The sequence below is a fragment of the Culex pipiens genome, chromosome 3, assembly GCF_016801865.2.
Source record: "Culex pipiens pallens isolate TS chromosome 3, TS_CPP_V2, whole genome shotgun sequence".
NCBI lineage: Eukaryota > Metazoa > Arthropoda > Insecta > Diptera > Culicidae > Culex > Culex pipiens.
Window position 1 is genome coordinate 53536423 of NC_068939.1, and position 12709 is coordinate 53549131.

At 36.0% G+C, this 12709-nt stretch overlaps 1 protein-coding gene across 2 annotated transcripts in view; it reads left to right on the forward strand.

The window, feature by feature from the left end:
- The first annotated feature begins 672 nt into the window (after positions 1–672).
- LOC120430653 (uncharacterized) overlaps positions 673–12709 on the forward strand; it is a 194090-nt gene continuing 182053 nt past the window's right edge. For both annotated transcript variants that reach the window (XM_052709273.1, XM_052709274.1), the window contains exon 1: positions 673–1666. In XM_052709273.1, the coding sequence (XP_052565233.1) occupies positions 1589–1666 (78 nt within the window). In that variant the 5' untranslated portion in view covers positions 673–1588. The remainder of the gene's footprint in view (positions 1667–12709) is intronic.

Sequence of the window (12709 nt, forward strand, 5' to 3'; positions counted from 1 at the left end):
TTCGTAAAAATTTCAGGCAACAAATTTCGGGGTTTCAACTTTAACATGCTGCCAATCAAAAATGACGATTTTCAGGATCAATGTGAACACAAAACATTATTGGTAGGACGCATTGGTAGAACGCATTTGTTCAAGGTTTTAGAACAAAACATGATATTTTTTAAGATAACAGACAATTTTTCAGTAAATCGCAAATCGCGAATTCTAAACAATTTTTGGGAATTTTTCGTTTCGTTAATTTCTGAAAAAAAATGTAAAAGTAAACTTTCCGACAGCAAATCTAAAAGAAACCATATTCAATGTTTATCTGCGATTTAAATCACTCGTTCTCTCCCTCTGCACCACTCACACACCGGCTTTTCGCTCTCGAGCGGCTCTCACCAAATTTTCGCGGATAAAGATGAGTTCCTCTCTCGCTTCCATTTTTCTCTTGACGAATTTTCCTTTTAGTTTAGCACGTTGCACATTATATCCATCCTCAACCGATCCGTTCGCTCTCTCTCTCCCTCTCTTTTGTATTGTGCGGCATTGTTTTCACGCGCCGGCTTTTCCTCTTTTCTTCCTCTTCCTGTTCCCGTCCATCCCCCCCCTCGCTCTCGCTCGCTCTTTCTCTCACTTTCGGCGTTTCCTCTTGTGTCTTGGGCAGAGGGTTAGCCGCCAGTTGCGCGACAACATCGAACGCAGCAAGACGCTTATCGCCGTTCGCGCTGCACCCAAACTAGTGTGCTTTTCGTCATCCTGCGGAGAAATTCGTCGTGGTGGTGGGTCCAAGATCCGAGGATCAGAGAGCTTTTCCCGACCCTCCCCCCTCGCACCCTGGCCCGAAAAAGGGCGCCACGGTGTTATCAGCGACTTTGTGTGTGTGAGAGTGTGTGTTGTTCAGTGATTAGGAGCCGATTTTCCGGAGCAGGTCGTCAGTGCTTGAAGGACTCCCGGATTGAGCGGTCGAAGAAGCTCTCGGAACACACACACATGTGTTTTAAACTAAAGTCCGACGAAGATTCTTTAACTGTTTTTTTCGTGTTGGGAAAAATTAATGCTAATCCGCCAGACGCGAACAGCGGCTTAAGCCGAATTCAGCAAAGCCGGAGGTGAACTATAGCAAGTCACTTAGGAAACAAAAAGCAGTGAAATACATCGAGATCGAGAAACGGAAAGACGAAAGTCGAATGCCGAGAACGTGATAAATTTGTTTTTGTGTAAATTTTTAATCTGATTACCGAAAGGGTTAATTAAGGCAGCGTTCGCGGTGTTGGGTCGTGGGCAGAACAAACACAAAAAATAACTCAACAAGAACAGCAAATTTTTACCGAAGAAAATAACTAAAGTGAATGTTAAATAAAAGTAAGTGAAGACAACAAGAAAATTATGCAAATCCACCTGTGTGGTGCAATGTGTCGATTGTCAGTGTCATCATGGTGAAGCCAGCCACCCAATGAGGTCAGAAGTGAAAAACATCGGCAGAAGAAAATTTGTGAAATTGTAAACCTAACGAAACACTAGACCAAAAAATTAAGCTGCCATACAAAAAAAAAAAAACGACACGGTAGTAACTGTGTGCGTGTGTGTATGTGATTGTTGCGTGTGTATGATTTTTGGCATGGATTTTCAAAGTGCAATGGAAACCTTCGCCGAGGCTTGGGTGTCCGCGACCGCAGGAGCACAGGTGAGTGTTTTCCATTGACGTGTGTTTTTGAAAAGTGGTGTCCGAAATTTTTGAGCATTGTGTATCGGAAATTGGCCTATTCTTATCACATTCCTGCTTTCGGCCAATCAGTGCTTTTGACTTGAATAAAATTTTTCAAAAAGGTTGAATGTCTAACTTTATTGTTTTGATTGTGCAAACCTTCAAAGATTATTACAATAAGTTTTACAAAATGGATCTATTTCCCATGTGTAGTCAGCGATTTGATGTCAGAGAATCAATTACAATTGTTGTTATATTGCAATAATGCATCAAAAGACGTTCAACAAAAATCCAATAAAAAATAAGAAAGAAATAGCTGTTTTTGCTGGAAAATTCTTTCCAAACTTTATATATTTTGAAACAGAAATCAATGTTTGTTTGATTTATTTTGCTCAGTAAATTAACGTCATGATTCGAATTCCCGGACGCTTCGAAACCCGGACACCTCATCTTGTTTTATCAATTATTTGGATATAAATTCGCATTATGAATGTCAAAACTGTGTTATTTGATGAATTCCAACATCAACTTTCATTTAAAGTTTGTTTGAACGCTGTAGTTAGTGCCAAAACAATTAAATACAATAAAATTATAAATTTACCAAAAATGCGAAACATTTCACTTGAAATATTTCATAGGCGTTCGAAGCACCGGGAAGGCAAAGCAGAAATTTATGGTTTCGATTTCCTTAAATTCTAGCAAATTTTTATATAAACTCTCGATTGTTTTGATGTTAACAGCTTGTTTGAGACCTAAAGAATGCCATTCACTAACATTTCAGTCCAAATTTGTGCGATTCATACGTAAAATCGAGTGTCCGGAATTCGAAGCAAAAGTGTCCGGATTTCGAATCAGCTTTTATCAGTGTCCGGGATTCGAAGCACAACAAGTCATTTTAATTTTAAAATTCTGATGAAAAATTGTTAGAAAAGACATATTTTGCATGCATTTTCTTGAAACTGACTGTTTATACTACATCCTGATGATGTTTATACATTTCCACCTTATTACATGATTTTTTGCCAGCCATAACAGAAATGATATGCTACTAAGTGTCCGGATTTCGAATCATGACGTTACAAAGTGTATCTTTTCTGATTTCAGAAATAGAAAATGTTTGGAATATTTGAGTTGGTTATTCTATGTTTTAGTCGTTTCTCATGAAACATATTTGATTATATTTTTTCAAATCTTAAATGAAATATTTAACCTCAGTTGACATATAAGAAAAAATAAATGAAAATAATAATAGAATTTATTCAGTGTCAAAAGATAATTTAATTTGTCGACAAAACTCTCAATATTATTGTTTGTCTATTTTACAAAATTTCAACAAAGTTCATCATCTTTTAATTTATTTATTATGCAATTACTTTATGGAACTACTTACCTTTTCTGTCATTTTCGAATTAAAAAACAGCCATCGTTGAAAATAACCAAATTTAAAGGACTTTTCAGCATAAATTTTAAGCACTTATATAGTAATAAGTAATACTTTTGGATACTTTTTTGGAGTTTCACACATATCTTAACGGCTATTTTTTTTATTTTTAAATATCCGAGAAAGTCAACTTTTGCCAAATTTTCAAGCAATTATTTTCTTTTAACGGAGCACATCAACCAGAATTTTTGCCTCAAGTTTTTTGCTACAGATATTTGAGTATCTTCAAAATAACGGAAACTATCGATAACATTTCGAATTCATCTCCTAAAGTACAGTCTACAAAATATTTTACAACAAAGTTTGACCCTTTTTTACAATCAGATAGTTGCAGGATTGGGTCCTTAATTTTGACTATTTTGGAATAAGAAGACAACAATTTCCTTGGTTGCTGTTCATCCTTAAAGGTCAAATTAAACTTGCAGAATTCTTCTAATACAGCTTTACGATTTAACGTAACATTATACAGGTTTTGACTGAAAAACAAGAACAAAATACTCAAAATGTGGCATGAAAAATATGCAGAAAAATATATGAGATACAGTCAAAAATTTAACTAATTCTAAAATAATTTAAGAATTTTTATATATTTATATTTATCTTTTCAAATATTAGGCTGGATTTTAAAAAAATATTAAAATGTTTTATTTAATGAACAAAAATTTCATTAATGTTTCTTCTTTTGTAATTGAAAATAAGTCTTTTTAAAAAACATAATTTTATATTTTTTTAATTTTTGCAAGGCATCTCAGCAACTAAGTGGGTTTTTGTCCCCTTTAACATTAATAAAAAATTAAAAATATGCAACTGAAATCAAAAAAGTTTTGAGGGAAAGGTTTTTTTTTAATTCTTTGTTATAAAATTGCGGGCTTTTGTCCGCTTCAAATAAATAAATGATCAAAAATATAAATTTAAGGAAACTTAGTTTATGTGAAAAAAAAAATAAAAAAATTGCAAAAAAAGTCAGTGCACGTAGTTTTTTTTTTAATATTTCTCGTCAGTACTTACAACTTTTTCCAAGACACCAAATCGATCAGAAAGTTATTTCAAAAGATACAGATTTTCGAATTTTAACGTACCATACAAAAGTATGACAGCTGCAAAAAAATGGAGACTTGTATGAGTGAACCTATGACTCGAAATAGCTTTTTTTGTCAAACAAACTTAAAACTGCAAGAAATAAGCCGATTTCGTAAAGAATTGCTCGAAAATCAAAATTGCAAAATTGGCTTTAAAAATCAAAATTTAAATTATGCTAAAATTCAAACTGATACATATTTTTAACAAAACTGTTCATCCAAAAAGTGTTTAGTAACTAATATGTTTTCGACACAACATCATTTTGCATTAATTATAAAAAAATGTCTCAGAATCACACAACGTTTGATCTTCTAAAGATTTGTTCTTAGCTACATCGTTTCTATAAACTGCTTTCACTACAATTATTTGGAAAAATATGTTCGGCTTCGCGGATAGAAATCCTGTAAGCAAATCCGGTAACTCAATGTTGTTGAATTTGTAAACATTGAAATGAAACATTTTTTCGATTCGCTGTAAATGTTTTCAAAATCGACAACATTGTTGTTCATAATTGGAAAAAGTGTTAACGATTTTGGGAACATTTCAATATTTACAAATTTGACAACATAGAGTTACCGGAATAGCTTACAGGATTACTATCCTTTTATTTTTTAATAGCTTTCTAGCTTATTTCAAACATCTTCATCTATTATGATTATTATAAAATAAAAGAGAAAATAAAGTGATAATAGTGAGAATGTTATGTGATAGTGTAATTATAAAGAGATACGAATGCATTATTTTGAATTTCCTAGCTTCAATTTCAAAGATTTATAGAAGAAAATTGCAAATATTGTAACGAGGCATAAATTTGATTAATCTTGTTTCAATAACTTCACATAGACACAAAACAAACTATGTATCTTCTAAACACATTACATATTTTTATTTTGACAATACCTTTCACCAAACAAATCCCATCATTTCTTATTAGCGCCAATATTTGCCTTTCCCGAAGCTCTCATCCCGGATAAACCCTTTTTCAACCAGCTCCCAATAGCCGGTTAGTAATTGGCCGGCTTATCTGGCCGCTCCTGTGAACTGACCTCTTTCCGAGAATCGGTCAAATCCACAAATGGGATTATCCCGCCCTCCCGGGATCAACCTTCAACTTGACACTTGTTCCAACGCAAATTTCTCCTGTTGACACCTTCTTCGTTGTCTCTCTCAATGACCTGTGCTCGGGTTGCTTAAGCCAGGTAGATGAGCCTCGCCGGAATTTGCCGTACTTGACTTTGCCGATGTTAATTCTGGCTCTCGGTAAGGAATGCGCATTCGAGTCCATCTGCTGCAGTTTTTTCCGACTCTGGCCAAGGGACCTCACAGAGGGGTCATAAACCGAATTCTATCCCTTTTCGCCTTGTTGTTTCCGAAAAAAACGCTGTAATTACCTGTTGTGTAGTTTTGTGTTGTGTTGCACCTTCTTCGTGACAGTTGTGTTGTGCCCTAGAGTGCGCGCGCAAAATGTGTGTGACAATATGTTGTGTCAAACGATGAAAAAAATGTCAGCTTGGAGCGATTAAAAAACGCAGTCTGCGCGAGTTGAGGCCGTTGGGGCGGAAAGAAAAGCGACTTTGCGGGCCTTATCGCGCGGGAACAACAGAGTCGGGGTTAGATATCGTCACACACTTACTTTGGTGTGTGTGTAGCGGATAAGTCGGTCTCTGGGACGACTCCTCGTATAGTTGCGTTGCAATATCCCCCTTGAACTGTGTTTGCCTAGCGCGCGATTTGCCACGACCAACGGAGACGAACTTCACCGAAAGTGCTAGTGCTGCATGAATGTGGTGCTATTTGGTTGGCGGAAATTTACCGGAAATCAAGTCCGGTGAGGGTGGAGCGGCGTGCATTGTGGAGCAGGTCGAAGGAAGGGTGCGGGGGTTGCGATAAGCCTCGAATAGCGCCATAATCAGCTCAGAGCGCACCGAAAAGAGTTCAAGCTCGATGTGCGTGCTGCGTGCGTTGCAACAGTGCACAGTGCAGTTGCGCTTGTTGAGTCAATACTTCTGCGCAATTGCGGTTGCGAACTTCCGACGGCATTTGGGTAAGGGTTGGAATAAAGGCAAAAATATCTCAATATTACAATTTTTGTAAGTACTTTTATATTCAAGTAGTTAACAATTTGAAAAGGAATACCAAGTAAGAAAGAGTTAGAAAAAAATAATGCTACTCTACATAGAGCTATAAATCCTAAGGCTGGTACAAATTTTATTTAAAGTTTTGAAAAATATTTGCATCCGCCTAATCATTTTGATTCCAATCAAGTCACAGTAATTGCATAAAATTGTTTTGGAATTGCTTTCAACTTTAATTAACTTAATTATCCATATTGAAGTATTAACAAATAACCGAACGAGTTAAAAAATACTTAAACTTTCATAAAATTTGGAAATTAATATACCGAGAGTATGTTTTTCAATTGAGTTAATACAAATTAAAACATGAACATATTTTGATTTTTGAAAATGGTATTTTACATTACTTTGTAAATCTACTCGAAACTGACCTTTCCAATTGTTCAGAAAAATATCTCTTCAGATAATTTACATCTTAAAAAAAATTATTAATTGGTTCAATGCAGAGGTTTACAAGGTAAAGCTAAATGTCGTCACAAATACTAGTACTTATTATTTTTCACGTGCTTAGCAGATAATTTTGAACTACTTTTGTTCATCCAAAAAATAGATTTCCCTTGTTTTATGTTTTTCTTGTTTCATTTTTAATATTATTAGTTTATGATTAGTGCTGATAGATAATATTTGGATTGTTCTCCCACCTCTTATTATCGTCTTTTGCCTTATTAAATTTTCATATTTTTATAGACGCTTTTCAATTTTTTGCTTGTTTTTTTTTTTAAATGTATACAGAATGATACCATTATAATTTTAATTGTTAAAAATATGCGTTGAGGCATAGTCTAGAACAGTATTAATATAATTAAAAAAAAAACAAATTTTTAAATTACTAGACATAGAGTAATTTTTAGTAAAAAATGCTGCCAAAGCTGATCTTTTAAAAAATGTGTAAAAGTCACATAAAACAAGTCAAACTTCCAAACCAAAAATTTCAAAACATCTGCTCACTGCACAGTGGTCCGAAACCGAAATCTAGCGTGACAAAATTGATAGCGGCCACACGTTAAGATTTAGAGCTTTGGTGTCTTCGGGACAAATGATCAGGGTCAATAGGGGCATCTTTTGGTATGGTGGACATTAGGGTGGTCCAAATTTTAGGGTGGTTCAGAATTTTTATTTTGGCGGGATGACGAGATAGCGCTTTGGTGTCTTCAGAAAAGTTGTAGGGAACACCATTCTGAGCAACTTTGCTCAAGAGCACAAAGCTCTATCTTCAAACGGGAAGTTTCTAGAGCCATTTTTGTAATTTAGGTTGAAGTGTTTATGAAAAAATGAGTTTTTTGAATTTATCAACTCAGGCTTATGTCGTAGCGAGTTGGTGTCTTCTAGACATTTGAAGAGCTTATCAAAACACACATTTATCTTCCAAGAGAGCGAAAATCGGACCTTTTAAACAAAAGTTATAGCCAAAATACGACGAAAAAGACGCCATTTTGAAATGTGAATAACTCGAAAAGGTGGTGGAGTTTGACCTCGCTCTTAGAAGCATCTGAAAGTACACATTCTAGAGTACATTTGCTGAAAATATCTCGGAGGTCTTTTTTGTTTAACTCATTTAATCTCAATTTGAAAATGAGCATTTTTAAATCGTTTTTTGCCCATAACTTTTGATAGAATTGTTCAAAATTCGTTTTTCAAGAACAAAAATGTTCATTTTGACAAGCTCTACAATTGTCTAGAAGGGCTCAAAAATGTACAAAATGATCTAGTGGTCGTAAAAGAAGAAACAAGTTTTTACTGAAATATTTCAGGAATCAACAAAATAATTAAATTTATTCCTGAAATATTTCAGTAAAAACTTGTTTCTTCTTTTTTTTTTTTTTTTCAATACTCTTTGCTTCAACCTAAATTACAAAAATGACTCTAGAAACTTCCCGTTTGAAGATAGAGCTTTGTGCTCTTCAGCAAAGTTGCTCAGAATAGTGTTCCCTACAACTTTTCTGAAGACACCAAAGCGCTATCTCGTCATCCCGCCAAAATAAAAATTCTGAACCACCCTAAAATTTGGACCACCCTAATGTCCACCATACCAAAAAATGCCCCTATTGACCCTGATCATTTGTCCCGAAGACACCAAAGCTCTAAATCTTAACGTGTGGCCGCTATCAATTTTGTCACGCTAGATTTCGGTTTCGGACCACTGTGCACTGGGAATACTGACCGGTAGGGGATGGGTTTCGACTAGCGGCGTGCTGGGTTTCCAATCCAGAGGTCGTGAGTTCGATTCTCGTACCGGGATGATGAACATTTAAAAAAAAAACCGATTTAATATCACCAGAGGTGAAATAGAGCCTTTCTTACAAAATGATGAAACTCCGAGAAATATATTGGTGCAATTAATTTTTCAGAAACATAATGATGCCACCCAATGAGAATTTTCCCTAAAGCTTCGAATCTTTTAGGCTAAACCTCAAATGCCATTTTTTTTAATTTCAGAGGTACATTATTTGTCGCATGATATTTAAATTTAATTAAGAAAAACATATTGGATTGACATTATTAGAAAAAAATAAAGGGTACTCAGTCTTTATTGTAAGTCAATGATTAATTTAAAAAAATATGTATCGCTATTGCACTTTGTCGATCTATTATGAGAAGTCAGAAAGAACACTTTCACGCGCAGCGTAAAACGCGCAAGCGTAAAAGCGCTGGCGTTGAAGCTTCGACTTGACGACTTGTTGAGCTTTCGATCGAGAATGGGCTGGGACTTCGAATTTGATGTTCAGTCTATGATTCTGTATAAAACCAAAAATTTAATAGGAAAAAATAGGGTAAAAATAAGATGAAAAACACTAAAATGGCTATATCTCTGGAAATACATTTTGGAAATGGTTAAAATTTTGGGCCCAAGCAGTTTATGGCGCATGTTTTCGAATGGCTTTTTGTTTGAAACTGAATTCTTTTAATTTGATAGTGTTATCTGTAAAATAGTCCAAAAATACCTCTAAAAATGGCTTTGACCACATTTACTGGTCGAAAATTGTGAATCGAAAAATAAAATGTTCGTCTCCGACCCCACGGCTATAGATCTGACTTATAAAAATTGTGGGTTTTACGAGCGGTTTTCCAGTGATGGAAGACACAAATTTTTAAGAGCGGATACAGACATCGCTCATGTATTTCAGAAAAGGAGCTCTCAAAAATCAGACTTTGAGTTACGGGTTTCGGGCCAAAATTCAATCAAAAGAGTGTATCTGAACCTTCAATTTAGTAATAGGATTTTTCCTGGGACGAATCCTCGCCGTGCACGAATTTTTTAAGATTTCTGAAAAAAGCGTTTTTCCAAAAGCAAACCTTAAACCTTTCTTTTGTAAGAAAGGCAAAAACATCCATGTTTTAAGTAAATTCGCCGTTAAATACAAAAAAATATATTGAAAAATGTTACTTTTCAATACCAGTGCTGAAAAGTTCCACTTTTCAGCATCCATTTCAGTGCTGAAAGTGGAACTTTTAAGCACTGGTATTGAAAGGTATTAATTTTCCATTCTGTTATTTTTTGTAAAGAAAAGTAGGTTATTTCGTCGCTCGAGAATGACAGGAAAAGTAAGTAGTTTCAGAACGGAATTGCAAAAATATTTTTTTCTGCAAAAAAAAATCTTGTCTTCTAGAATGATATTGGATAAATTTGACGCGTGCTGAAAAAAGCAAGTCTGTAACACACTTTTTTATTACTTTTCGATACAAGTGCTGAAAAGTTGAATTTTTCGATGCAAGTGCTGAATACGTTGAAGTTTTTAGCAATCAAAATTACTCCTCAGTTCTGTTATTTTTGGCGAATAATGTAGCGTTTTGTCATTTGAAAATGTCAGGAAAAGTAAAAAAAAATCACAACGGAATTGGACAATTTTTGTGTTGGAAGTTTGACTTGTTTTATGTGACTTTGCCAATGTTTTTAAAAATGTCATTTTTCCTGGATCAACATCAGCTGTGTTTTTCACTAACATTTCCTATATTTTATGTGAAATAAGTATGCAGTATTTTTTGTTATTGTTATGTCTCTATGGACTTTTTACAATTTAAATGATAATTGTATCATCCTGTAGTAGAAAATGTCAAAAATGAGCAAAAAATTGGAAAATTGACTCCAAAAACATTGAAAAACAAAAAAGGCAGAAGGTAATGATAGAAGGTGATAGAATAAGCCAAATACTGTTAGAAACAAACATAAACTAAACAAGATAAATGCAAATAAAAATACCAAAAACCGAACAAGAAAAACATAAAACACGAGAAGTAAAGTTTTTCGTAGAACAAAAATGGCTGGAAAAGACCTCCTGAACACGGGAGAAATAAACAAACTCAAAACACAAATTTGGCCATAAGAGGGTTGAAAATCGATGGATTTTTTTTGACTGATTTGTTAAGCCGTACGTACTGTACTGATGGCGACTTTTCTTATAAGTTTGATTTTTTCGAATGATTTTGGATTTGTTGTAATAAAAGTCTTATCCCACGAGTACTCAAAATTATTTAAAAGGAAATCATTTTTAAGCAAAAGGGAACAAAAAAAATCAATTCAACCATCACAAGAACCGTATCTATTTCAAGAAAAGCATTCAAAGCCTTGAGATTTAAAGTAGTAGTGAATTAATTCGATAAACTGCACTCATACACCAGCCTGTCTAATCGCTCGTAAGTCTGCGGTCAACTCGAGCAAAAAACTCAACATTGAAAACTTAGTCACACCACCCACCCGCCCGGCACTGCGTCTACATCTCGTGTCAAGCCACCCTCTCCAGAGAATTTGAATGATAAAAAAATGAAAGTCAACGCATCGAGAATCTGCGGCGATGGTGACTCGTCCCGGGCTCTTATCTGTGCAGCTTCCTTGGAATTAAGGCACCCACCCGGATGGTCCGGTGTGAAGCTGCGTGCACCAGCAGCACAGAATGTCGGATATGCAGAGTAGCAGCAGCAGCAGCTGTGCAGCACTCCGAACATGCTGTACGGCTTATCGCTTGCTTCCGTAGAAGGTCGGTCTAGTCGAGTAAGTAAACGCTGGATGAAGAAGGAAGCTGAGGTCGTGAGTCGGGTGGGGAATTTTGGGATTTTGGCGTCGTTTTGTGGTTTTCTCGGCGTAATCAGCAACGTAGTTGGAGGCGCTGCTCGATAGAGTTCACAATGCCCGAGCTAATCGAAGCTGGACGGCTGTCGAAGTCGTAGCTCGAAGAAGTTCGGTGAAGCGTGAAACGATGATTTATTGTCGGATTAAGGTGCAAAAACTAAGGAAGAGGATCCCCTGACTATTCTGTACTGTGTGAAAAGCAAACATCAGAAGCGAGAGATGAGATAGGATTTGGGAGAACCCTTCAGCACAAGATATGGTGAAGAGGGAATTCCTGAAGGGTAGTTTGTTTGTTTTTTCTGCCAACCAGAACGTCACATGTTCTAATGAATAAAACAATATTAATCACTTAACAACTAATGAGTTCACACTAATGCAAACAAACAAGTAAAAGTCGCCTTCAGACCACTGTAAATCAACACCTCGATCCCATTTCAGCAATTCTCACTTGATTTCGATCCGTTCTCAACCTCATTGCAGCATCTTCCGAGCATCATTACATCCCGTAGATTTTCCCCCTCAATTCTCTCCCATCCACGGATGATTTACGGCCATTTAGGACCCTGCCAGCCGAGAAGGTGAGAGCGATGAAAGAATCCAAAGTTCTCGCAGCACCGCGCCTTCAAAGGTCCTTGCCGGACGAGCGAGAGGGCAACAGGATTATCCCGGCTTCTTGTCCTGCTCCGACCCGTTGTTTTGCTGTCGGTGCGTTTCCGAAAACGTGTTAAATAGGAATTACCTTTTGTGTGTGCTGCACTTCCTTTTTCTCTCTGTGCTCAACTTTTGTCCTTGGGGGTCACACCCGAAATGCAATGACACAGGGAGGATTTTCGACCTTTACGAAGAAACCCCTCGAAAAAAAAGTGTGAAAAAATGTATTTCGGTTGAAAAGAGGAGACTGTCGAGCGCGTTAATAAAACTGGATTAAAATTTTTAATACTCTCTGAAGCTTCTGGGACCGGCGAGCCGGGATAATGCCCAGGAAGCATTAATTCGATTTACGACAATTAATCGACTTCTTGTTGCGGATGGTTTTGGTTTCGGATGGCCGGAGATCCCGGCTAATGAGGAATGTTTGTGTTCCGGATTTGGCTTTCGAGGCTGAAGGTCCGGATGTTCCGGATGGGGATTGCTGATAATCGGTATGAGGATGAATGGTAATCGGTGGGAAATTGCTAAGGAACGATTTTTCAAGTTGTTTCTTTATAAGAAATATCGTTTGATGTTTTTATCTGTCAGTAGTATCAGCTAATTTGAAGCGTATTTTGTAACTTTTTTTCAGTTTCAAGACCGAATTGAGC